The sequence below is a fragment of the Amphiprion ocellaris genome, chromosome 4, assembly GCF_022539595.1.
Source record: "Amphiprion ocellaris isolate individual 3 ecotype Okinawa chromosome 4, ASM2253959v1, whole genome shotgun sequence".
In the NCBI taxonomy this organism is placed as follows: Eukaryota; Metazoa; Chordata; class Actinopteri; family Pomacentridae; genus Amphiprion; species Amphiprion ocellaris.
In genome coordinates this window covers 32,314,096-32,340,843 of record NC_072769.1, presented here as the reverse complement: position 1 = coordinate 32,340,843, position 26,748 = coordinate 32,314,096, and the positions used below count along the sequence as shown (strand labels likewise).

General features: G+C 37.8%; 3 protein-coding genes and 1 long non-coding RNA gene across 11 annotated transcripts in view; 2 read left to right on the top strand and 2 right to left on the bottom strand.

The window, feature by feature from the left end:
• The first annotated feature begins 1,024 nt into the window (after positions 1-1,024).
• LOC111583391 (C-type lectin domain family 4 member M-like) lies at positions 1,025-6,141 on the top strand. The gene is made up of 7 exons (XM_023292462.3): positions 1,025-1,155; positions 1,339-1,434; positions 3,143-3,241; positions 3,340-4,134; positions 4,334-4,476; positions 4,972-5,081; positions 5,525-6,141. Exons 2-7 carry the CDS (start codon positions 1,359-1,361, stop codon positions 5,661-5,663), a joined length of 1,362 nt encoding a protein of 453 aa, XP_023148230.2. The 5' UTR covers positions 1,025-1,155; positions 1,339-1,358; the 3' UTR covers positions 5,664-6,141.
• Positions 1,732-11,007, bottom strand: LOC129348785 (uncharacterized). The gene is made up of 2 exons (XR_008601480.1): positions 10,176-11,007; positions 1,732-5,668 (listed from the first exon to the last, which is right to left on the bottom strand). It is a non-coding gene; the product is annotated as an uncharacterized LOC129348785 (long non-coding RNA).
• LOC111583389 (up-regulator of cell proliferation-like) lies at positions 9,103-24,382 on the top strand. Of its 6 annotated transcripts, XM_055010189.1 has the most exons (17): positions 9,103-9,166; positions 11,844-11,940; positions 12,132-12,215; positions 13,389-13,472; positions 14,100-14,180; positions 14,402-14,485; positions 14,987-15,064; positions 16,057-16,128; positions 16,240-16,305; positions 16,415-16,498; positions 17,325-17,408; positions 17,510-17,551; positions 18,108-18,372; positions 18,456-18,492; positions 19,082-19,351; positions 19,436-19,702; positions 20,646-24,382. In XM_055010189.1, the coding sequence occupies exons 2-17, from the start codon at positions 11,912-11,914 to the stop codon at positions 23,108-23,110; spliced, it is 4,092 nt and encodes a 1,363-aa protein (XP_054866164.1). In that variant the 5' UTR covers positions 9,103-9,166; positions 11,844-11,911; the 3' UTR covers positions 23,111-24,382. The 6 variants fall into 6 exon arrangements, with proteins under 6 accessions (XP_054866164.1, XP_054866165.1, XP_054866166.1 ...); XM_055010190.1 differs by lacking the exon at positions 14,402-14,485; XM_055010191.1 differs by lacking the exons at positions 9,103-9,166; positions 11,844-11,940 and adding an exon at positions 13,722-13,876 and having other exon boundaries at positions 12,162-12,215.
• cabp2a (calcium binding protein 2a) overlaps positions 24,056-26,748 on the bottom strand; it is a 20,213-nt gene continuing 17,520 nt past the window's right edge. For all 3 annotated transcript variants that reach the window (XM_035958244.2, XM_035958245.2, XM_023292464.3), the window contains 4 exons: positions 25,465-25,599; positions 25,041-25,150; positions 24,745-24,892; positions 24,056-24,452 (listed from right to left, as the gene is read on the bottom strand). In XM_035958244.2, coding sequence (XP_035814137.2) covers positions 24,427-24,452; positions 24,745-24,892; positions 25,041-25,150; positions 25,465-25,599 — 419 coding nt within the window. In that variant the 3' untranslated portion in view covers positions 24,056-24,426. The remainder of the gene's footprint in view (positions 24,453-24,744; positions 24,893-25,040; positions 25,151-25,464; positions 25,600-26,748) is intronic.

Here is a 26,748-nt window from a genome sequence, read left to right as displayed (position 1 = left end):
TTAAAAAAATGAAAAGTATACATATGTTAGGGTAGGATGACAAAGGTTGTGGTCCAACAGTCATGTATTGAGGTGGCAGCCACGATGAGAGCATGATGAATTCTCTAAATGCTCAGGAAACGGTGCCTTGCTGCTTTATTTCTTTGCTCCTTTAGCATAAAACACATTGGTCCATCCTTTACAAAATAAAAATAAATAATGTGTAGGATTTATTTATGTTTTCTTGTTAATATATCTCCACCAAATATAACTGTAGGATTATTCAGTAATGTTTTTCCACCAAATTATAAAATGTATGGTAAATGTTTGCTCAAATGGGGTTAAGGTTGCTTCATGCAGAATTATTAAATAGTCTAACTGACATTCGGCCGGCGAAGTATTTAGATTACAATGCACTTTACTAGTGATATTTTCTGAACTGTACCACAAAAATTACACATTTTCAGAGTTGTGGAGTTTCAAAAGGGTTCTCAAAATAAAACTAATAAAATAATTTTTTGCCATTTTTAATAATTTTGAAACTCCAGCGCTCTACTTGATCAGGCTATTTAGCAATATTTTTGTTTTTGTGGCGCAACTTGTCAGACCTGTTCAATCAGTTATGAAAGTTCAATGAAAATAACCTTTTTCATGTTTGTGACCAAGTATTTCATATAAAAGTATGCTGTATGTTTAGTTTCGTATTATTGTCACATGCAGCTGCAATCCGAAAATATCACCAGCCGACTTCTACATCATCAAGTTTTTTAGTTAATGTGTGCTTGAATTTTCAGATTTCAGCTCATGCAGAATCAGACACTGTTGTACTGCAGATTCTAAATTAGTGGCATAATAACAAATAACATGGAAAATCTCTGGCCTTTAGTTGATGGGATAATGTTGTTTAAAGGATACAAATTGAATGTATCCTGGGTGAAACTTCAACACTTTGGTAGCACCATTTGATCTGATTTCTGATTTACTTAGAGAGGAACACGGGAAGCTGTCACTCCACCCACTAACCAACCCACTATTTCTACTCTTCCATACACAAATATAGAAGAACATGTTAAACTTCATTTCATAGAGCATAAGTGAGAGCTAAAGGACCTTAGGCCTTATACATTTCTTCATTTTTCTTCCACTGTATCTGTAATCATCTTTAAAAGAGTGGAGGTAAGGTTTTTCTTTTCTAATTCTGCAAACAGAGAAATAAAGGTTTCAGCACCTTGAAAGATTGATGGAGAAAGTAATATGTGCTTGATTTTGTTTTAGTTTTTGTTGTTTAGTAACACTATTGGAAAACTCAGCAGCTATTTCACATACTAACATTATTGTTTTTCACTGGCAACATTCCAGTTCATTAGACAGAAGCACAGATGGCTGCGGACAGCGATGACAGTAAAGTTGCCTACAAGCAGCTTTTTGGGGATAGCACCCAATCCATCTTTTCAGGTAATAAATTCACTTTAAAATATCTAAAGCTGCTTTCATCAACAGAAATCAGAAATGCTTTTGGATGATTAGTATACACTCTTTACATTCTAGAAAAGAAATAATTTTCTCCATTGTCATATACCGTGCAGTATAGGCCACACTGAGAACATTTGACAGAAGAATCTAATTTACTTGACAGGCATACTATCATCTCAGCAAATAATCACTTCTTTACACAAAGCAACACAGTGTGTTCCAATTCACCTGCTTTTTTTGTACATTTCAAATTTTTGCATGAAAAAATCGGAGCAGAAGTCAGTCAAAGTAAATTTAATACGTAGCTGTGGTGTAAAAGTTGCTGCATCGGTAAAAATAAAATGCAACCAAGTGAAATGGAGACATATTTGATAGGTCACAATGTTCATGAAACATGCGATTCAAACATTCACGGCAGTATCTGTTCCACTGTAGAGATGGAAAATGGGGAGACAGTAACCTTCCTCAATTTAATAGGTTTGTTCACAGGTTTGCTCAGTTCACACCCTCATAAGGAAGAGAAAGGAAAATGGGTTTGAGACTTTCTTAATCCACGTTTTGTTAAGCAACTTCACAAACGGATTATTGTTTTCATGTTTGGGTTGTTGCAGAGTAAGGTTATGAACAGGATTTTCATAAGCATTAATATAATAATAATAATTCTAAATTTCCATTTCTGAGTTTTGTGCTTGTAATTTATTATGTAGTGTATGTTGCACATCAGATTGTGCAATAATTTATTGTCTCGCCTGCTTTAGAGGGATTGCAGACATTGAAGTAATGCCTGTCATAAACTGAGAGGGAATTTTTGCAGTAGTCAAAGTTTCAAATCCATTTTTGATTAGTTTCATTTTAATGATGCAAAAAAAAAAGAACTGCAAAAAGTCATACATACCAAAATAAGCCTTAATGTGGAAATTTCTTTTGTGATTTGATGTACATTTAGAAAGCAGAATTGGGCTAAATTTGAATGGAAACTTGTGGCGCTACATTAGCATTCATTTAGAGTTGTGTTTTTGGCAATGAGCACTAATTTGGATAAAAAAATGCAATAGTGTTCCATCCGCACAACATCACACAGCAAGATTATTAAAACTGTGTAATTTTTTGGCATCTACAGAGCAGATATTTTCCCCTGGAGTTAGTGGAGCGCAAAACAGAACCAAAATGAAAGTGAAGATAGGAGTTAAGTTTGTCAAATTATCAAAAACACGGCTTCAAAATGATTGCTAATGTTGCTCCCTGTTTGTGCAATGTTTAAAAAGGAAATAGTTTTTTGGTTACCTTGTTGTGTTTGGTCCACTGCTCAGGAGTGGCGAAAAAAAATGTATTATTACTAAATGAATTTCACTTGTGTTACTCTTTGACACAGTGAAAATATGGGAAAATCACTGAAACGGATATATGACAACATCATAATAAATATTTGGAAAGAGATGCTGCTGTAATGTTTATTTTTAAGATTGATGCCGTTCATATTTGTGGTTATATTTTGTCAATATAGGAAATGTTGCATATTGTATACTAATGATCATGACTAATTATGTGTATTTCTAAAGTATTGACTGCTTAGACTGTGAAATGACTGTTTTGTATAGTATTTTGCAGCATCGCTCAGTAAAACTGCATGTTCCTTAGATCACTTCATCAATTTTTCGTTTCTGCTTCTGCTTTTCTTGCCGTCTTTCAGTTCATGCATTGAGAAACAACCCCTTCAAGGTTGCTACAGTTTGCCTCGGGCTGCTGGCTATTGTCCTGCTGGCTGGAGTCATAGGTCAAAGTGTGCACTGTGAGTTCTACCTGTTTGTTTTCTCCGTCAAATATCCAACATTGCATTGATATTGCAGTAAAATCACTGATTGGCGTGTTGTCTCTCCTCTTTATCAGATCAAAATGTAGAGCGAGACCGTCAGAACAGTTTAATGGCAATGAGTGAGGAGAAAGATGGCCTGCAACAGAGCCTGAATGCAGCACAAAAAGAGAAAAAGAATCTGGAAGCCGACTGTATTAATTTACAGCGAAATTATGACACCTTTTCTACAACGAAAGACCAATTACAGATGAGTTACCACCGACTGAGTGAGGAAACATACAAATTGACACTTAGTCAAAACCAGTTAAAGACCGAACATGTTGCTTTAAACAAAGAGTTAGAACAGCTAAAAGCATCTAAAGACCAACTGCAGACAAACACCAGTACCTTGAGTACAGCCAAAAACGTGTTACAAAAACAATATGATTCAGTTCTCAAACACAGAAAAGAGTTACAGGCCAGTTATGACTCAACCACCAAAGAAAGGGACAACTTACAGAACAAGTTCAATAATGTAACCAGAGCCAGAGAGCAGCTCCAGTTAAGCTACAATGACTTGATCACAAGAGTAGAATATTTGCAGGGCAGATATAATGCGTCTGTCGGTGAGAAAGACAAGATAGCAAGCAGTCACCAAAACCTGATGTCAGCAAGGGACACACTGGAGGCTTCTTATGATTTAGTTAAAAAGGCAGAAAAGGAGTTGCAGGCTTCTTATGCATCACTGCTTCGGGAAAAAAACGACATTGAAAGCAGCGTGAAGAACGTAACGGCGGAAAGAGACCTGTTGAAGGTGAAAAACGACAATTTGACTGCTGAGAGAGACCAGCTTCTGGCAAAAGTTAACAATCTGAACAGAGTCATTCGAGGTAAGTAGAAAGAAATGTTAAAAAAAAAAAAAAAAAAAAGAAAATGTTTCCTCTACTGGAAAAATGCATGTGGTCAACTAAACCCTATATGAACCATGCTGTCTGATGAAAAATACATCCAGTTGTCCAAAACCCCACTTCAACAATCACTATTGTCTCAGTGTATAGTTCTTGATCAATGATTATCTTACAATTACAGAGAAGAAATGCCACACCGGCTGGAGGAAGTTCCAGGACAGCTGCTACTATGCTTCTTCGAGCAAGAAAAGCTGGTCCTCGGCCAGAACATTCTGTAACAATAAAGATGCAGACCTGACAGTCATAACGAGCCAAGAGGAAATGGTGTGTCGATCTGTGTGCATCTATCTTCATATTCATTACTGTATGTGCCACCATATACATTTAGAGGCCTTATGCTTTGTTAAAGCAGCAACAGCACATTTTGAAAGATACCAAAGTGTTCTGTTGTGTCTTTCTGATCATTGTTTTGGTTAATGAATGACAAGGAGTTACAGAATGAGTTGTTAACATGCATTTTTTTTCAACATAACCTTTTAAAGTTTGCATAGCAACCTCGTAAATGTGAATTTAGCATTCAATAGTATATTTTAGCTCTGTATTTGGTCTCCAGCAGTCTGGAGGAAAATATAGCTCCTCAAACCTTTAGCTGTGTGAACGAGGTAGTTTCTAACTTTGCATCTCATGTTTCATCCACTGTTAGCCTAAAAATTAATGAGAATGATATGAGCATTTTTGCCCTTCTTCTTCCACTGCACCTAATCTATAACTGTATGTATGACAGTACCTTGCAGTAACTCAATGTCTCTTCCTTCGTAGGACTTCGTCAACACCTTGTATACCAGTGACAGAGAAGTTTGGATTGGACTGACAGATAAAGAAACAGAGGGGCAGTGGAAATGGGTAGATGGGACACCGCTGAGCAAATCGTAAGAAATTAAATACATATCTCTTTATATTCATCCATTACCTATACATCAGAGGGGCTGGAGCCTATCCCAGCTGACTTAGGGCGAAGGCAGGTTGCACCCTGGACAGGTCGCCAGTCTATTACACACACACTTTCACACCTATGGACAATTTAGAATTACCAGTTAACCTCAGCATGTTTTTGGACTGTGGGAGGAAGCTGGAGAACCCAGTGAAAACTCACTCATTTACAGGGAGAACATGCAAACTCCACACAGAAAGATCCCAGGCCCAGGCCTGGACCGGGGACTTTCGAGATGTTAGGCGACAGTGATAACCATCCAGCCACTTTGCAGCCCTCTTTAAATCCCTAAGAGTGAAAATTCCAAATTATGTCGACTCCATTTGTCCAAGGCCAGAGTAGTTTCTAGTCTATTGCTGCATGTGTCTCCTTGTTCTGCAGGTTCTGGGGTAGTGGCCAACCCAACAGCTATGACGGGAGGAACCAGGACTGTGTGGAGTTCTGGCGCCGTGGATCAAAAAACGCAGAGTGGAATGATGAAGGCTGTGATTATGAACGATACTGGGTCTGTGAGATGTAGTTTTCCTGCAGAGAGAGGATTGAGGTGTTAGTTACATTCTGCAGCACGATATGTGACCAGTTTATACACAGTGATACAAAGCATTGCCAACAGCTGAAGCCTGAAATGGACTCTTTTGCAATAAGTAATGCTTTATGGACTTAAATTTAGCAGGCAGCTGACCAAATGGATAGATGTAGGTTGTTTTGAGCAAACTACATTGTGAATGTGGGACTATGACTGGTGCAGATGGATCTGGGTTTTCCCTTAAATATCTGTACATACTGTACCAACTATTCTGTCCGCAAAATAACTAATTTCTACATTTACTAATTATATGTGAGAGCTTTTTGTCCCATGTTAAACCAAGACAGCTCTGTAGAGGGAGACACATCTCACAGTTTTCCCATAGCTTAAGAATAAACATCTGTGCTCAAAGTTCTTTAGTGCCTTTTTGTTGTCCTAACATAAAAAAACTTGATTAAACTTTTAAAACTGATGTAACTATGTTTCCTCTAAATTTTTCTCATTATTACATCCCTCTGTCTACCAACCTACTGTCTTACATACAAACAAACTTTCTCAGCCAAATTAGCATGGTGTTGCTTCCAGTGTATCTACAGTATTTCAATATCTGTAATTCTCACAGCAATGCTTTCTGATAGCAGTGGTGTCATATTGACGCTGCTGGCGATGTCACAATGAATTGCACCGATCTCCATCAAAATTTTATATACACTTCGGACTTGTGTTTGCATAGTTATCTAATACATTGAGCAATAAAACAACGTGAGAGTGAGCCTGTTACACTGCTGTCTGAATCTCCTCTGAGATCCTACCCAGGAGCTTGTTCTCAGTCCTCTCTGCTCTGAAGATGTCTCTTCCATTACCTCAGTCAGTGGAAGAAACATCGTCCTTAAACCCTTTTTGGATTGACACCTTTTTAGTTTTGTCCTTGCACAGTGATAACTGACTGTTAACTACAATTTAACAAAGGTAATCATCCACGCATTTAAGTCACATGTATGCAAAAGTCCCTATGGTTATACGGTATTCAGATGCTGACGGTCACCCACAGCTGTATCATTCAGCCTACACACATGCATGCACACAAACACAATCCTTTGTTGCATCCGTCTGCCCATTGATCTAGAATCTCTATACTCCACCCACTCATACAGGTAGGTGGTATTTTGTTTGTTTGGCCATACTGCTGTGTGGGAGCAACACTATGTAGTTACTCTCACATCAACCCTTAGAAAGGTGCAATAAACAGTCTCCACCTCACATGTTATTAACCTACTTGTGTATACTAAGGTACACAAAAAATCACTGATATACGTATGTGATGTATCAGACATAACTACACACACAGCCTTTTATACAGTGGGTCCAACAGCCATTTTTTCAAATAAACCTGGAAATAACCAGACAGTTTGAGAAATTAGAAACATTTAAAAACAAAAGTGGTTATGAGATGTGGAATTAAGTGGAATATTCTGCAGGTTATATATCAAATTTCAGCACATTAGTGGCAGTGATCATGTTAAGTCCTTTCTACAGAAAGTCAGATTTGTTTGAGGTGCATCTCTTCCACTGAAACAGCATTCAGATGACACTCAGCTGGATTTGATCGGCCCATTAGAGGCTTGCTGAACTAAATCAACCTGCAGCCATTGTTTACCTCTTACACAGCATTAGAACTAAGTCGAAGCGTCAAAAGTAAGATTGTTATTCTGACCAAAGAGAGACTTTCTCAGCATCAAATCACAGCTGGACTGAAGGTTTCCAAGAGGGCAGGGCGTGGAGCTCTAAAGCACTTTAGGGAAAATGGATCATCCAAAGTACAAATAGGCAGACAAAAAGTGAGCAGAAGATCAATACACCAGGCTTTGTTCACTGAGAGATGGGAAAGAAACTTCATCACAGATACAGAATTTTCTAAATAAACAAAAAGCAAGACTCCAGTCAGCAAAGTTCTGTTCAAAGAGGATCTCTAGTCTCAAAGCAGACAATGATGCTCTCATCTCCTGTTCATATCTTTGTGGAGAAGAATTCATATTGCTGCAGGATAATTAAGCCAAGCACAGCTGAAAGCTTTTAAAAGGACTAAACATGACCACAGAGAGCTGACTGTCATGGACTTTCCTCCACAGACAGCTGATTTCAACCCCTCTGAACATTTATGGAGCACTTGAAAGGAGACACACATGACATAACAAGATACTCTTTGGATTATTACAATATCATGCTTCATGCTGTCAATAATGCAAACAGGGGGGCAAAGAAACACCAAGATTTTCTTAAAATCATGTACATTTTTTCCACGTTTGCACTAAAATGGTTAAGCATTTGCCTAATGAAACATTTTGCATTAAATTCAAAAAGGAAAAAAGCAACAAGAGAACAATGCTTAAAATACAAAAAACTATTCAAATGAAACACCCTACAACAATAGATGTGTTTAAATCTGAATCAAAGATGTGCATTTGCCGTGGGTGAAGCAATCTGAATTATATAAGTAAGAGAATAAACAAATGTAGGCGAATATAATGGTGCTTATTGCTCATTAAATCTATGCAGCAATCTTAAGGCAACAAGACAGATATGCTGAGGGCTTGATAACCCTGTTGGCCTTTGACTCTTTTTAAAAAACTTAATTAAGCACTTAATGTTTTATTCACGAATCTAGTGAACTAAAAACACTGCTGTGTAACATTTTACGAGACAATATGACTGATACACAAGCTCCACTGACCTATTAGTAGTATTTATGTATTTATCTTTGCTATTGTGGCTGAATGAGTGAAATGTTAAAATAAAAGCCTACACAGTTTGCCTCTGACTGTAGATATGCGGTGGCATAAGTTGTCATATTTCACTGATCTCAGGATGTGATTGGCTGAGAGTGTAGTTACCTATTGCCTCACCCTCCACTTTGTGCACTTTGTGCTGCTGCACGAACATGGATTGCAAATGCGCTTGAAGACCTTCCACTTATCTCTGCTCGTTGCATTTGCATGATTAGAACAGAGCCCTTAGTATTTAATGATAGTTTTATCTTTTTTTAAAGATCTGCTGAAATATTCTGTGTAGTTTTGGATGTTTTTAAGCAACATAAGTATATCTTTGTTATGCAGCAGACCTTTGTAATCATTCAGGGTTATACAACAAGACAGATTCATATATCATCATAAATCAGAGGGTTGTTGCAGTTCCCATGTCACTATGTCATTCTGTCATTTATGAAACTTGAACACACAGGTTGAATTTCAAACATGAACTCTGACACTGATGTTATTGGGATGGTATTTTCTAACAGACCGTTTTATGAAAGAATCCCAGCCCTTTCCAAACATATGAACTAGTTATATATTACACACACACATGACAGTGAAATCAGTAACTTAGCCAGTAATACTGCAAATGATGTAATCCAGACTCTTCCCTTCCTTCTCTATGACTCTCTCCCGCCTCAAAGTCATTTCATTTCATATGTTGGAATGTCCAGGAGCCTCTTTCAGGTAAGTTTTCATTCTGCAAACAATCTGATTCTCCCTTGCTTCATTTTAAATAAGAGCAGGTGACATTACTTTAAAATCTAACCTAAAAGAATGATCTAAAAATTGAGCCATTTTGACGTTTGCAGTAGAAAAAAAACACCCTAAATGTCCAAATTTGAGGATGTTCTGGGTCACATTGTATCTACTGAAACTGATTTTAGATCAGGAGTCATCAACCTTTTTGAACCTGAGAGCAACTTCAAGGGTACTGAGTAGTATGAAGGGCACCTTGTTTGATACAAACTTCCTCAATAGCAAACTTGTGCCATTATCTTTAAATAATAATATGAAAATAATATGTAAAAAGACTTTCTGATCACATGTATGTTAATTATTCCTCACAATAATTATTAACAACGCTTTCCACAACAATGACGGTAGGAAACACACACACACACACACACACACACACACACACACACACACACACACACACATATATATGGAAATCTGTTCCAATATTTAAAGGTCAGAGGTATCCCATCTCTGAAACTTTGGTAAATATCTTTCTTGGCAGTTTTGTATGAATCAGCATATTTGCAGCATTTTGTTCAAAATCACACCAGTTACATTTCTGTGCAAATTATCACTTCTAACATTTTTAGGAAATCATTAACTGTCATCAAATCATGCTTCATTAGTGCAAACCACTACCTTTGTAACATTTTTGAACAATTCATGAACTCTGTCCCATGTTGGTACAAATTATCAGTTATGTAAGAAAAAAAATCAACTCTTTCACATTTTGAAATGAATCCTATCACGTTAGTACTAATCACCAGCATTTTTCACCAGCATTGCAACAGTTTTAACAGATCATAACAACAAATCATTACATGTTTTCAACAAATTATTTTTCACACTTTTGTGTAATGGCACAGTGTTTTGAATGACAATATGTTACCTCTTTCTTTGTCTGTAAATGTGTGTTAGTGAGAAGCCTGGCATTGCAGAGCTTATCATGTCTTACCTTTACCTTGCAGCTCACAGTTCAGATGGTTCAGTTTCCCAGTGATGTCTGTTAAAAATGAAAGGGCAAGAGTTTACTCAGTGTCCTCACGCAAGCAAGGTGTCTTCCCCTTTGGATTGCATCAACTCTTTGATTTCGGCCAACAGTGACAAAAAACGCTGTAAAACTGGTCCCCTGCTGATCCATGGGGTTTCTGTGTGTAGTAACAGGTCACGATGTTCCGCTGACAGCTCCTCCAGCAGCACCTTCAATGTCCTGGTTGTTTGGCTTTGGAGCCATTTATGATCTTCACAACACGAGTCATCACATGATCAAATCCGGCCACTTTTGTACATACATATGTCCTGCTGGTGAATGATGCAGTGGTAATGTAGGAATGTTGGGAAGTCTGGATCACCTCTGCATCGTACAATGAAGCCTGCATGGCGACCCGTCATGGAGGGAGCCCTGTCTGTCGTCACTAGAACAAGCCTTTCTAATGGTACATTTTTCTCCACGAAGAAACTTTTCGCCGCGTACTAGATGTCAAAGCTGCCTTTAAGTCCCAGGCTTTTTCTGTCCGTAGTGCGCATACAGTCTATGTGCGCTACCAGGTGGCTAGTTAGCATGGAAGCTTTGTAGCGAGTAAAGTCGAGTCTCTCCACATTGTGCCGCTTTGCCGACGCAAAAGTCGCCCCGCAAATAGGACACTTACATTTATCTTTCATTTATCTTTATCTTTCTTCCTCAGAGTCATCGTGAAAATAGTGTTTTCTCTTTCACTTCTCTGTCATGTTTTGGGGGTAAAAACCACATCTAGCTTCCCGAAGCGTCTGCGTCCGGACGCAGCAGAATGACGTGGTGGTTTGACATGCGCAGTGAACTTTGACTCGGACAAGGTCAAAGTTCATTTACACCGAAGACGTTTTTGTTTTTAAAAAAAAAATTATAATAAATATTGTAATTTAAAATCTGCATTAATGTAAGTATTTTTGATTTAAAAAGAACAGCAACTATATTTTTTTATAAGGAATTTCATGGTGACTAGTGTTATCTTTTAGAACATGTGTCCCCAGCAACTCACATGGTCTCTGCTGGCAACCAGGCGTCTGCGGGCACCGTGTTGGCTACCACTGTTTTAGATCCTCTAGTTTGGGTTAAATTAAGAAAAATGTGGGTTTTACAGGGTCTTGAAACTGTACCATGTCTGTATCATCTCATCAACAATATGATGCTTTATTATATTATATATCATTAATTAAACCACTTCTACAAAAATAGCTGCAATTATCTCAACCTCTAACTATAAAAGTGCAAATATTTTCATCTTGAATGCATTCTTAAGTCATTTTTTGACAAAAGTTATTGTTTTGCCTAAATCATCCTCTCATTAAACTGCCCACCTCTGGTAAAATCACTTACATCTTCAGTTGAATAGATAATGCGATTCTACACCTGTAGTATAATGGCCTACATCAAGGTTCAGTGTGGTGTGGTTCACTTTTTTGAGTTTTCTGAAATCCTTGAAAAAATGACTTGGCCAGTATTTTAAGAGGGTGTCGATAAGCATAGCTGCTTCCCAATCATCTCACTTGGGTTTAATTTCCAACTTTGATCTTTTGACACGACGCTGTAAGGAATGTCATTTTAAGATTTCATACTTGATAACTGGCTTGTAAACATGTGCAGGCGGGTTGGTGTCCATATGGCCCAGTGCCTGTGTGGTCCAAAGGTGGAAAGTGACAGTCATAACAATTATGGATTCTTCAGAGGAGGAGCATGTAAGGTAAGAATACATGGCTTCTTTTTGACATTTTTTTAAATCAAAAATAAAAGTAGAATATTTTATATACTGCTTTTATGTTCATCTTTTAAGTGGCTGAGTATCAGAATGCCCTTAAGCCAGTGTGACAGACAATTACTCACAGTGCTTTATAGTCACCAGCAGAATAATGCTGTTGTTTGAAAACCTTTCAGAATGAACGTGAAGAAGCTTGTGTCTGCTTTCCACAACAAAGAACAGCCAGAAGTGTCTGCTGGCTCAAAAGACAAGAGCCAAAGGTAAAAAGATGCTTTCAAATGAGAGTGCTTCTGAAAGATGAGGTGTGTTGCAACAATGTTTGATTTCTAATAGTCTGCCAGTGAATATCTGTGCTGAGGTTTGATATAAGCTTCTTCCCTTAAACTGCTTTTGATGTTGCATTTGTGCATCAGCTAATGTCCAACCTATGTAGAAAGGCGTTGTTTGTGTATTATTAGGACATTTTACAGCCATTAATTAGATTATCTTTTTAAATTCGGACCTCGGGTGGACTTCAGCTTTGAGCTGCATAATAGCAAGGCTTACTTTACTATAGATTCACAGTAAAAGACACAAAGGAGACTAGAAAATGTCAGGAAATGCAAATTTGTTATTACCAGGGTACACTCCCACAGGTGTGGATTTTATGTGTTTGTATATTTAGACCAAAACACTGATTTATAAAAAACTGTTAATGATCGCAATAATGCCTGTGACAGAGACATTTTTTACCTATTTTTTCTTTAGCACTAGGTCATACGAATGTAAATTATAAGCTTACGCACCTGTGGAAAACGTAGTAAGATCTACATGTTGCACATTGCCAACATGTGCCTGAATTTCATGGTTTGTTTAACATAAATAAAGAAATTGTCACCATAAATAGATGCAGAAAATATACAGATGATACAAATGACTGGAATGCAGAATATATATTGTTTTTATCACAGAGCCTGAAAACAGAGGAAATTAATATTTTGGCTCCGACAAAAGCTAACACACCCACCTTCTAAATATCATAAATCTACTGGTTAAACTTAAACGTGTTTTATCTCACTAATGCAGGCTGTTTTCTCCTGACTAGACCCTTGTTCTATCTACTATCAGATAAAAGTGTCTACTAAATGAAATTGTAGAAATGTAGGTTATATGTTTGTCTGCATTTTTGCCTAATTCCTGAGCTTGCTATCGGACGTACTGAGGACAGAAATCATGTTTCAAAAATACATCAATTATACTTATGCAGACACATAAAGCAACTTTATGTTTAAAGAAAAATCTGGTGTGTACTCAAGGAATCTTTTGTGGTATGTTGTGCTTTTCTCCACGGAAGTGTACAATGACAACTCAGTTTTATTCATCTGCCTGAGAACATAAAGCAGGACCATTTTACTGAATTAAATTTCTTGATTTTTTGTTCTCATTTTTTCCAGGATACAGGCATCCCAGTCTGAATACTATGAATGGGCATCACAGAGGTCTTCCAAAGACGTACCGCTTCATTTCAGGAAAAATCAGTAAGAAAGATTTAGTTTTTTTTTTTTTAACTTTGAGCTTTGGGTTGCAGACAGATGTGTCAGATGTTATTTCAAATCCAGACTCAGTAATGTTGTTACAGTCAGATTTTGTTGGATATAAAAACTGCAACAGGTGTAAGAAGGTGCATGTCGGGCTGCATTATTCACAGCATGTTTTTCATAATTTAATGTTCTCCCAATCTACATTTTTCTATCCGTTAAAAGTTTTTAGCTCCGTATTTTTTCCAGGGTGGAGACACCAGGTTCAGCACCCTCTGTTTGTCAGACAACAAACTCAAAAGGCATCCGTTATGATTATAAAAGAAAACATCCCAGTCTGAATACTATGAATGGGCATCACAGAGGTCTTCCAAAGACGTACCGCTTCATTTCAGGAAAAATCAGTAAGAAAGATTGAGCTTTTATCTTTACTTTGGGTTGCAGACAGATATGTTTGCAATTTCATATCCAAACTCAGTTATGTTGTTACAGTTGGATTTTGTTGATACAAATATGGTACCACTTACCTTTAGAAAATAATACGACATGATATACAGTATTTTTATATGTTAAAAAGCTCTTTCATATCTGTTACAATGTACATTTTTGTCCCTGTATTTGTTCCAGTGGGGAGACACCAGGTTCAGCACCCTCTGTTTGTGAGACAACCAAGTCAAAAGACATCCGTCATGATTATAAAAGAGAACAGTGAGAAATGATCCATGACTTCTACTTTTAAGAGAGAAAGTTGTGCAGCCTTGTAGGAATTAGAGAACACAGCACTAGTTTAGACACCTACCAACAAGGCACTACATTTTATAAAGCACTAAAATACCAGGCCTCTTTTGAGGAAATATTTTATGCTTATGTTATTTTATAACCAATTTTTAATCAAAAATATTTTACTGAATTTTTAAATTTTTTCCCAGGACACAGACACCCAGTTCTGAATACTATGAATGGGCATCAGCAAGGTCTTCCAAAGACGTACCACTTCATTTCAGGAAAAATCAGTAAGAAAGATTTAGTTTTTTACTCACTATTTTTTACTTTGAGCTTTGGGTTGTAGGCAGATTTTGTTGGTTATAAAAACTGTATCACTTACCTGTAGAGATAGGCCTTGGTAACATTTACTTTTAGAAAATAATACAACATGATATACAGTATTTAGATATGTTGAAAAGCTCTTTCATATTTGCTAATAATTGGAGAAAGACCAGGTTCAGCACCCTCTGTTTGCGAGACGACAAACTCAATGAATATAAAAGGGAACAGTGAGAAATGATCCATGACTTCTACTTTTAAGAGAGAAAGTTGTGCAGCCTTGTAGGAATTAGAGAAAACAACACTAGTTTAGACACCTACCAACAATGTTTTATAAAGCACTAAAATACCAGGCCTCTTTTGAGGAAATATTTCATGCTTATATTATTTTATAACCATTTTTTAGATTACAAATATTTTACTGAATTAAAATGTTATTTATTTATTTATTTTATTTTATTTTTTTCCAGGACACCAAGGTCTGAATACTATGAATGTGCATCAGCGATGTCTTCCAAAGATGTACCGCTTCATTTCAGGAAAAATCAGTAAGAAAGATTTAGTTGTTTTTTTTTTAACTTTGAGCTTTGGGTTGCAGACAGATGTGTCAGATGTTATTTCAAATCCAGACTCAGTAATGTTGTTACAGTCAGATTTTGTTGGATATAAAAACTGCAACAGGTGTAAGAAGGTGCATGTCGGGCTGCATTATTCACAGCATGTTTTTCATAATTTAATGTTCTCCCAATCTACATTTTTCTATCCGTTAAAAGTTTTTAGCTCCGTATTTTTTCCAGGGTGGAGACACCAGGTTCAGCACCCTCTGTTTGTCAGACAACAAACTCAAAAGGCATCCGTTATGATTATAAAAGAAAACAGTGAGAAATTATTCCTGACGTTTGCCTTTAAAAGAGAAAATTATATAGCCTTGTAGAAAATACGGAAAAGCAACAATGGATTCAACACCAGGTCACAATACAGACAACACATAAAGAAATGAAATAGCAGATCATTTTTTTTTTTTGCATGAAACAGTCAAATCAAACTGATTTTCTCTCTAACTTTGGGTTTTGGTGGTCAAACTCAAAGCACTCGATTAAAACTTTTAAGGAAAGAATCAAGCAATAAAAGTGGCAGCACAGTGAGGTGGTGGTGGTTAGCACTTTCACCTTGCAGCTAGAAGATCCCTGGTTCATGTCCCGGCATTCCCGGGATCTTTCTTCATGTTCTCCCTGTGCATGCATGGGTTTTCTCCGGATACTCCGGCTGTGATTGTTGGTCTGTATATGTAGCCCTGCGACAGACTGGCGACCTGTCCTTCACCCAAGTCAGCTGGGATAGACTCCAGAGACCCTAGTGAGGATTAAGCGGTGTATAGATGATGGATGTTTGATAAAGCTGGCAGTGTCTTGCTGGAATTGAACAGAAGTAAAGATAAACCACCCAGTTTCAGTGTGTGTAAGCCTGACAAACCTGGTTATAGTTGTAAAGTTAAGTCACTGAAAGGGTTTAGTGAATGATCATTTGATGTTTTTTTCAGATTGGAGAAACCAGACTGTAACTTTGATGCAGACGAGTCATTAAAGGACTTCCCTCTTTTCAGCAACAAAATGTAAGCCAGACTTACCACATCTAATTTATTTTCAGTTTTATTACCTGCATTTTTTTTAAACTTGCTGCCACCATTTGTATTTGAGGACTTTTTCTATTGGTATCCTTTCAGTAAAGATACCTATGGGATGCCACAGCCTTGGGGTGGACATGTGACCTGGAATAAGGAACCTTTCAAGTATGTTTCCAGCGTATAAATAAGTCAGTTGTTATCCTGTGCATCTGTTAAATCTTCTGGGCTCTCTGCAAAGTCATGAATATTTTACTCTATGTGTCATGACTATCAGGTTTATACCACAACCCCTTCCAGCAGCTGTATATCAAATACAAAGAGCTGATCACAGAGCCCCTGATGACTTCAGGCATCACAGGTAAAATTCCTTCTGAAAATAATGCAATACCTTGCATCGTAATATGTTGAATGTCAAATTACTGTGCTGTTATTGAAAGAGGAGGTGATTCATTAACTGGATATACAACACAGATTAGTGACAGTACTGATTACTGAATAGCATTGTGACAGTGGGGAACATCAGAGCAAAATTTAAGTGTATAAATTCTGTTCAAACAGGGGTTTTCTCACCCTCAATTTATAGGTACACTCTAAAAACAAATATAGGCTCAACAAAAAAATTAACACAACAGTTTGCACCAATCTTGTGACAACTTCTAATTAAATTATGTTCAACCAACAAACCACATTGAGTTGTGGGAATTAGCTTTCTTTTATGTTCAATGGTATTTTAAATGACCAAATAATTAATAATTGGTTGCATTAACGCACATTTGACAGTCTTTAAGGACTGAACTTGGAATCCTGAACTCAAGAAAAATGTTTGAAAAAGTCATCAAGTGAATTTAATGAATTTACAACAACTTTACTTTTGATTTAAAACAATTTATGCTAAAAAATTTTGTTTAAATTACCAACATTATTATGTCAAACTCATCAAAACAATGCTTGCAATTTAAAGGTTCAATCTGAATCAATATATTAGAATTTTTCACATATATTTATGTAAGTTGTGGTAGAAGATCCCTGGATTTATTTTTAGAAATGTAGACTGAAGGTACTGATCAATTCAAGTTATATTTAGCAACAGAAGCATTCATGTAATGAGACAAACAGAGGGAAGAATTACATTTTGCCACTAGAAGGGTTTAGTGAATGATCAGCTGATGTTCTTGTTCTTTCAGACATGAGAGGCCAAACGATGACTGCTATGAGTATAAGACAGATTCGTCTGCAACAGATGTCTCGCTTCGCCTCGACAACGAAAGGTGAAACTGATTTTTATATTTAATACAGCTTATTTTTAGCTTTTATCCCTTCCAGGTTTAAATTCAACTTTTGCATCTTTTTTCTCTTGGTGGCCTTTCAGAAGACAGACCCAGCCTTTGGGTGGACATAAGTACACTTCTGGGTACGTTTCCAGCACGTGAATAAATCTGATGATGCACTGTTAATCCTATCAAATCAAGGCACTTTTTAAAAACTGATGCACTAAGATATTGTATGTGAGATACAATTTACTACTGCACTTGTTCAAAAATTGCTCAAAATCAACACATTAGCTGAGGTATAATTTCCAAAAGTGTTCCATCCCATAGTGTCCACAATGCAACTTCTTTAAGCCCAGGTCATTGCAACAACAGCAGATATGAATCAATCAAGTTGAGTTTTGTATGTCTATATTCTTGTTTCATAATAGACATTTTGATTTTTAAGTGCTTCTTCTTAAAGGTCAGTTTTTATTTCGTCCTGTGATGACATTTTTCTCTGGATAACAATTTGATTCCTTGACATTTTTTTATTTAATGATATCCCTTTAGTATATGACAGCAGTGCTATTACTGCTCTTTCACCTTTGATCCAATAAAACCCTTTATTTCTTTAATTTTATAGCCAGGATGAAACTATGCTATTATTGATTTATTTGGTAATGAATAACCGCGCTGTACTTTTCTGGTTGTAAACAGACAAGAGGGGGTGCTTTGTGACATTTGCCAACAAGCTGCTGCTGTAAAGACCTGTCTGACCTGTATGTGTTCCTACTGTGGGTTTCATGTCCGGGAGCACTACACAGTGGAGGCCCTGGAGAGACACCAACTCGTAGATGTCACAGAGAATTGCTGTCCGCACTACCAGAAGTCTCTAGATTTCTTTTGCAGGACTGATCAGATGAGGATTTGCAGCATTTGCGTGCAGGGAGCCCACAGTGGACATGAAATTATTTCTAATCAGGTGAAAAATTATAAAAATGTGGTAACGATGTGGAAAATGTGTAGCTGCTATGGGCTGTGTTTCTTATCACTCTGTTTTATTAGAGTGTTGGTGTTGCTGTCCTTGGACTGCCTGATAAAGGTGAATGACATTCTAAAGTTGCTTTGAATGCCACTTTACTGGAAGTGATATGAGCACTTTTGCAGTAAATGCAATATTTGATGAAGCAAACTGCACTTGTTGCACACAGCTAATTTAAACAAATCCAGTCAATTTAAATAAGCATGAAAAAAGTGCTGAACTGGAGCCTAAAAAAGCTACTGCCAAATGATTTTTGTACCATTATTGAAGCAGACCAGTAATGAAGTAATAAAGTCTGTGTTTGATCTGATATGATTTTATGACATGTACTGGCTATGCTCTAAAGTTAAGAAAAACACGTGACATGCTCTGTCAAAGGTAAAAACTATAAAATATTTTATGTGCTGTTGGCACCCTCTGTCTGTAGATGATTTTACATTTTTACAGCTATTTTCTAACTGCCAGAACTGTTATCCAGTTTTACTCTGAGTGTATGTTTAAAAAAATAAATAAAAAAAGTAAGTCAGAGCTGATTCCTGGCTTAGAGTCAGTAAAATCAGATATGACAGAAGGACCCTCACAATGTGGTCATGTTTTATTATTATGTAAAGTAGTGCAACAAATGATTTCTTTGTGTTGTGTGTGCCAGTGGTGCCCCCTCCTGGCGAAATCACGTTTCTGTCAGTGAAGCCAACCTCAGTGATCCTGAGCTGGGGAAGCCCTGAGGAACCAGAGGCACCACAGAGCTTCAGAGTTAAGTGGAGCTCTACAAAGAAGGAGGAAGGTTGCTTTGTCATCAGAGGTTTTCAGAAAATTGAAATAGAGAGCCTCCAACTTGGACAGCTGTACTACTTCAGCGTGGCCACACAGGACGAGGATGGCAGTCTGAGTAAAGCGGTCACAGCATCCGTTTTCACAGGTAAAATTTGACATGTTAAGACATTATTCACTCTTTTTCATCATTCAGATTTTATTGATTGAATACAAATGTACTCTCTTTTAGCGGTGCCACCCCCTCGACATTTAAGAAAAATACATGTAGAGGCCACAGCTCTGTGCCTGGACTGGACCGAAGGGAACGACATGGAAGGAATTCAACATCGATTCATTCTTACTGTCACAAGTGAAGGAAAAGAGTCCCTAGTAATATACACCCAAGACTGCAACAAGACCATCTCTGATTTAGAGCCAGACACAAAGTACAAAATCTCTGTCTGCACAGTGTTGAATGATAGGCACAGTGAAGCAGTTTCTACGTTTGTACACACAGGTGAGACATTATATGTTTCATGATAAATTTTGCATTTGAAAATTTGAAATATTGGCAAAAGCACTAATTATGTGTGTTTTTTGCTAAAATATGTTAGATTAAAATGCTATTTATATTACACAATTAAAGAAGTATTCAACAGGTACACATTTAATCAAAATAAAATATTAATAAAATAATACTGAATTATACTGAATTAAAGTTCCAGCTGTAATTTGAGTAACACCATTAAACATTCAACCACCAGTGTCAACCAGCAATAGGTGAAAAGTCAGGGGATCCCAGAAATCTTTAACACAGACAATGTGGAAAAAATGTGAAAATCCACTTTAAGATGTGAATTGATTACACAGCATAAGACAAAACCTTGACCTTCTGGTTAATTGCACTAGAACAGAACTGAGAATTTATTTTTTTGGCACCAACTGGCTGACAGATCGGGATAAAAAGCTTTATTTAGACATGCCTACTTTGATTTCACCCTCTATTATTGCAGGTTCTTAACATCAATATTGAAATATGTCAGGTAAATTTGGAGCATAAACCTTGGTTCTTTGTTGGAAAGTATTTTGCGTCGGTCTGTTTTTTTAATCCACCTCAAGGTCAGAGAACCACCCCAAACCCTTGGTCTATTGGATCTTTTTTTTTTCCTGGTGATTTTCTAACAATCCATATTTCAAACTCTATACCCAAGTTTGTAACATGAGGTAAATTTGACATCTCTGAGATCAAAACAAAATATCTCAACAATGTCATCGGGGGTTATTTTCATGCCATACAGCGCTCTTTAGGGCCATAAATACATTATATTACAACAGCACAGGTTTTCACAGGCTATGCGTAGAGCTCTTCATGATGAATGACTGGCTCCTCACCAGCACCAATGCCCTGATCAAGTACAAGACGTACCTGCACTCACTGCCTTTTTCTTTTTGATTCACAGAGCCATCTCTCAGGGAGGTGCTGTCAATGCTTGGACTTGAAGACCAGTATGATAACAAGCTCACACGTAGCTCTGTAATGGAGATTAATCAGAATGACACATCAGAGAACCAACTGGACACTCCAAAGTCGCTTCCTGAAGCCTTTTTGAGAAGACTAATGATGCTGAACACAAGCGCTAGAAGTCTCAAATGTGCATCCTACGATGTGGACACAGGCAGAAGCAACGCCATCAATCCCTTGGACCTGATAACTGCCCTGTTTCTGTGTTCAGATGGTATTCTCCAGCAGGACATTGTTCTGAAAATGACACTCTGCCAGTTTGCTGTACCGCTCCTGTTGCCCAACTGTGAAAAAAGAGAAATCACAATGATGCTGTGGTCTTTGCGCGACATTGTCCGAACCTTTAGACCTCCCCAGCAGGCATTCCTAAAGCAGAGCTGTGAGGAAAGACTTGTGAGCTCTCGTGTTCCTCTGGTGTCATTTGTCAGGCTGGGAAAGAGGTTCTTGTCCAAGTCTCAGATGTTGAACAAACTGCTAAGTAACTCTCAGCACTCTCATGACACATTTTATCACTGCAACATGGTGTGTGGTGACGTTCCCAGGAGAATTTCAGATGGGCTAGTCGAAATGAGCTGGTACCTCCCTTGTGGGGACAGGAACGTGGACAAATTCACTGAACCGCTGGCTGTTGCCAACCTTAGAGGAGACATCAAGGCCTTTGATAAGCAGTTCTCATTCCTGTGTCAAACATCTGCAGCTGTGTACATCTTCTGCGATGAATCAGAAATGGATTTCTTCAAGAATCTGCAAAAAAAACAAGGGACAGCAGAGTTCTTTTTGATTAGCAGAACACAGGGGAAACACTTCACACTCAAAATGGTGACGATGGAACCAAGCTTGAAGATAGCTGATGTCAGTCAGACAAAAAAGACTGATACTGAGCTGCTAAAGGTCTTGAAGGAATCCATCTCTAAATTGCTTGAGGGCCGCCCAAACAAAATGTCAGTGGCAAATCTGGCTGAGGGAGCTCACCACTGTGATATCCTGATTGATGAGGAGAGTGATAACTGCCAGAGCGCTTGGAACAATGCGAATAACATCACTGAACGTGTCAAAACCACCTCAGAGTTCAAAGACAAGCACTTACCTTCCCAAGGGCACATCTGGAAAGCACTCTCATGGGTGGAAACCGAGCACTGGAGGCTGCGTAAGGTTGGCAAAGAGAACACTGAAAATTACCGCAAGTCTTTGAAAACAAAAGAAAAACAACTCAGAGGAAAGCAGCAAATCTTTGAGATACCAGCTGGGATGGTAAGCTTCATTCATGGGATGGTTACATCAGAGGTGCAACGCTACTATTTCCTCAAATGGTTGGAAATAAAACTGGACAATGTGTGCCGGCACCAGCTGTCAGCTCTGCAGGACCAATACCAAGAGCTAAGCCAGAAATCTCCGAAAGACACTGAGAAAATTGCAGAGCTTGACAAGCAAATTTCTGTTTGTTCCTTACGAATGGAGCACTTCTTTCGAGAATGTGGGCAGCTGTATGAATGTGCAAGTTACCTGCCAGAATACACGCGTCAGAGAAAAACCACGGAACAACTCCCCGCACTGTGCGCTCAAATGCTGCTGGATGGTTTCCCTCTGGAGTTTGTTGACGGAGATGCAGCAAACATCCCAATGAAATGGACTGCTGCTGTGCTTACTGAACTCCACCACATTTTGCATTCCAAAACCAAGCTCAAGGTCATAACAGTCATCGGAGCTGAAAACTCGGGGAAATCGACTCTGCTCAACACCATGTTTGGGCTCAGGTTTGCTGTCAGCAAGGGGACATGCACCAGAGGGGCGTTCATGCAACTGATCAGCATCAACAGCAAAGTCAGGAAGGAGCTGGGCTGTGACTGCATCCTGATCATCGACACCGAGGGACTGAAGCCGCATCCGATGGCTCAGGACGATCACAGCCACGAACGCGACAAGGAAGTGGCGAGTCTTGCTGTGGCTCTCAGTGATGTTGCAGTCGTGAGTGTTTCCAACTCTAGAGAGGAAGACATCTTGGAGTTGGTGCTTCATGCTTTCACAAGGCTGAAGGATTTGGGCAAGAAGCCACTGTGCCATTTTGTGCATATTAACACGCCTGCTGTGTCTGCTGCAGAGAGGAAGAAGAGAGATAAAGAGTTGGTGGAACAACTCGAAGAAATGATACAGAATGATGATGAAATGAAGAAGGCCGACATCGCCGAACTCTCAGATGTGATGCAGTTCAACATAAACAACTGTAACTGGTACATTCCTCCAGTTTGGCATGGGGTGCCACCGATGGCTCCTGTCAGTGTTGGCTACAGTGAGAAGGCACTGGCACTGAAAAAACAACTGATAAAGGACCTCAAAAAGTGCCCCAAAAGAGGTGATATGATGGATTTTATCGAGTGGGTAGACCGCTTCTGGAAGGCTCTATGAGAAATGAAGCCTTAACTGAGGAAATACATGAAAAACGGATATGGACAAGGTGTTTGATCAATAAAAACTAGTTTATTGTCATTCTTATTCATCAGTTTTTATTATTTATAGTGTGTTTTCTGACCTGTCAGACACTGTACAAATAAAACATGAAACAGGAAAACTGCAAATGCTTGCATAAAGTAAACTCAGACAGGTTGTCAGTTAAATTTTACCAATAGGGAAAGAAGGTGTATGGACAAAAACGTGACGTGTTCAGATGTGCAGCAGACACCAGAATGATCTTCTGTCAAATAGGTATCAAAAAGATGTTAAAAATTACAGTATTAGCAAGAATTTGATTTGCTTACATCGGTTAAATGATATCAAAATGCAGAGCTGAAGATACAACTCACAGTAATGCATATGTCATGAATGCATGTTTGTACAATAAAGATGTGTATATATATATATATTTATATAATCTTATGTACTTGTTCTATCAACAAAACATTCACTTTTCTATATGTATTAGATTAATACACACAGTCACAGTCAACTTGTACATTCAAGTTTAAACTGAGGATTTTTAGATGTGGCATTATTACTGAATTTATTAGATTAAATCTTACATCTTCAGTAATTTCAGATACAGGTCAGGTGACAAACTACATATTTAATTGGTTGGTTTGCCCAAATTATGAAAACAACAAACAAATAAGCTAAATTCTATTTGAAGTTTACAGTATCTAGCCAGTGGTTGGATTTTACTTCATTAGGCTTTTAAATGTAATTCTCTTGCAAATGTATACATACAGACATACAAATGGGTGACAGACTAGAGGGAAAATCAACGTATAATGTCTTAGTAAGATGTTTGGTCGCCACATGCTTCAATGCACCTTTGCATTGATTTCTCTAAGTTTCTGCAATTCTACTGGAGGGATGGAGGACCATTTTTCCACAATATGTTCCCTTATTCGGTGTTTTGATGATGGTGGTGGACTAACCCTGAATAACACCTCAGTCCAGAATCTTGCAAAGGTGTTCAATTTGTCACCTGTCTTTATATTCAAAGTCAAGTTCACATCTGAGAGGACCACAACTTTGGTTGAACTCTCTTCTTACTCTATAATCTCTCAATACACACATTAAATACAACATTCATACAACAGTAGCACATTGAGGGGAAACTTTTTATGCTTGAGAGGTGATGGACGTAAGTGAAAAATTACAGACACTAAGACGTCTTTGTACATCAGAAAAAAATAAAAATTAACAGTGCGCAGTCCAGTTCATGTTGTGTTTATTGCAGCAGAGTGAGGTTTGCTGAAGACTCAGCGAGACATCATTCTCACAAACTCTGTAGAAAGAAAGAATGGGTTGTTATTGTTGGTTAAAGAACAGTATAACTGTTCCACAATGTTCTTTTTCTTTGTCCCTTAGTCTCCTACCAGGTGGCAGTTAGCTTGATTTTCCCACCAGCACTTCTAGCTGCATCCTATTGTGTCTTATTTTTGCAATTGCATTGTTTTTCAAGGAAAATCATCCTCTAGTACCAGATTTTTTTTATGCCTATCTGCCTATTTGTTCCTGTCTCTATATGTCCTGTATTTTCCCCTTCAGCTTCTTTATGTAAAGCACAATTCATTCACCTTCAAAGTCCACCTGTCCGTCTCCATTAAGATCCACGTCTCGCAGGATCTCGTCAATCTCGCGGTGGTTGAGCTGCTCACCCATAAGCTTCTTCATGGCTTCCCTAAGCTCTGCGAGGCTGATCTGACCATCGCCATCAGAGTCAAACTATGAGGCAGAATGGATGGAGTTGGGCAAAAAAACAACATATGAAAAGCACAAAAGAGAAATGAATTGGAGCTAATAGGTTTAGCGTACTCTAGAGGCATAGGTGGTGTATATGGCTAAAAATGAACTGCACTGTTATATTCCTTACCTCTCTGAAGGCGTCTCTTAACTCCTTGACTCCAATCATGTCTGCAGTCTCAGCCAGCATTTTGGGGCCCATCAGTTCTACAAAGTCCTCGAAGTCCACTCTGCCACCACCTAAAAAAGTAAAGTAAGGAAAGTAAGAAAGTAACGGTGCACAGATGTGAGTAAGGCACGACCTGTATCTCCCACTAGACAACTGTGATTATGCAATTGCCATGTGTGATTGTGGCGTTATGCAAAATGTAGAATGAAATACTACATGTGAAGTTCCATTACAAATTTAAAGTTCGTAATATATTGACAAAACTGTATATTGCTTTTACTTTGAAAGGGTGACCAGGAACTTTGGACCTCCTGACAACAACTCTGATGCAGCTCTCCACTGAACCATAGATGTTTTTATCTGTCTGTGTCTGTGCAGGACTCACAGATCTGCTGGCTGAGCTCTATGAGTTCCATCTCGGTCGGCATGTATCCCATAGTCCTCATGCACTCGCCCAGGTCCTTACAGCTGATGAAGCCGTCCTTGTCTTTGTCAAACTCCCTGAAGGCCTCACGCAGCTCTGCAGTAATATGAGCAGAAGAGGAAATTACTGTATATGCAAGAGAGATTTGTTGCTGGTGTATAAAACTGTAGAAAACCTACAAAAGTTTTGTGTAATAATGGTATTTTTGTGTATGAAAATAAGACAGTCAATTTGCTTTGTTTTGGGGCCACTTTTGCAAAAGGCCAGGAGGACAAGGGACAGTTAATAAATTATAATTTAGTCATCATTTATCAGGTAAAATGGACAAAAATTAAAAGATCCATTACTCATCTTTATTTGAAATTTTGTATTATAAACATTTTGAACAATTAATATATAAAATATATAAAATAACAACAACAATGAAAAAATCCTACAACGAAACAATTTGTTTTTATTGTGATGTAGAAAATGTTGAGTGGGCCACATTTGACATGCTCATCGTAAATTGAGCAACACTAGTCCAGGTGTTGTTATTTTTAGTGAAATCTTTTTAATACTACTAGAAAATTATTCAAAAAATCTTAAATAATTATTCCCAAATTATCTAATATTTGCCTATAATGGCATTATGAAAAGGTCTAATGAACAATTACAGTAAAGACATTAAGAAATGGAAGGAAAGGAAGGTAACAAAATGAAGCATCCCTTATAAAGAGGCAATAAGCTACAAATTATTATTTGGACTTCCCCCAAATTTCTTTAAAAATCTGCAAATGAAAAGGCAAATGAATGCACTTTTCCATTCACTATGGTTATGCATCTGTTTTTTCTTCAGTCAGCAACAGTTAAATCATTGTGGGCGAGTGTGCAAATGGCAGAAAAGAGCAGAAAAAATGTTGGAAATGTGATGGAGATATGGCCCCCATAATTGTTTTATGTACTGATTTGTGACAGTTTACAGTGTCCTTATTGCTACAGACACATTTAATATTGTAATCTGCCTAAGTTTAACACTTCATGTACTGGGTGACTCATTTGCTTTATACATTAACTTTTCATCTTATCCAAGTACCAACTCAGCTTTTTTCAATGCACAAGTTAAAAATGTATATAAAAAAGAACAGACTGTACACACAATAATGCTTCATAGGTCAGTTATAAGCCACTGACCACTGACTGGAAGAAGGATTTGAAGAAAAATTTAACTTCTTGTACATATTAAAGTCTCTTCATGGACTTTGG

Excerpts from the sequence above, each read along its gene's own strand:
- LOC111583391 (XM_023292462.3), top strand. The coding sequence starts at position 1,359 with ATGGCTGCGGACAGCGATGACAGTAAAGTTGCCTACAAGCAGCTTTTT. Across the intron at positions 4,135-4,333 it reads TCTGAACAGAGTCATTCGAG|AGAAGAAATGCCACACCGGC; the intron begins GTAAGTAGAAAG and ends TTACAATTACAG. Across the intron at positions 5,082-5,524 it reads GGGACACCGCTGAGCAAATC|GTTCTGGGGTAGTGGCCAAC; the intron begins GTAAGAAATTAA and ends CTTGTTCTGCAG.
- LOC111583389 (XM_055010189.1), top strand. The coding sequence starts at position 11,912 with ATGGATTCTTCAGAGGAGGAGCATGTAAG. Across the intron at positions 12,216-13,388 it reads TCAAAAGACAAGAGCCAAAG|GATACAGGCATCCCAGTCTG; the intron begins GTAAAAAGATGC and ends CATTTTTTCCAG. Across the intron at positions 17,552-18,107 it reads GGACATAAGTACACTTCTGG|ACAAGAGGGGGTGCTTTGTG; the intron begins GTACGTTTCCAG and ends GGTTGTAAACAG.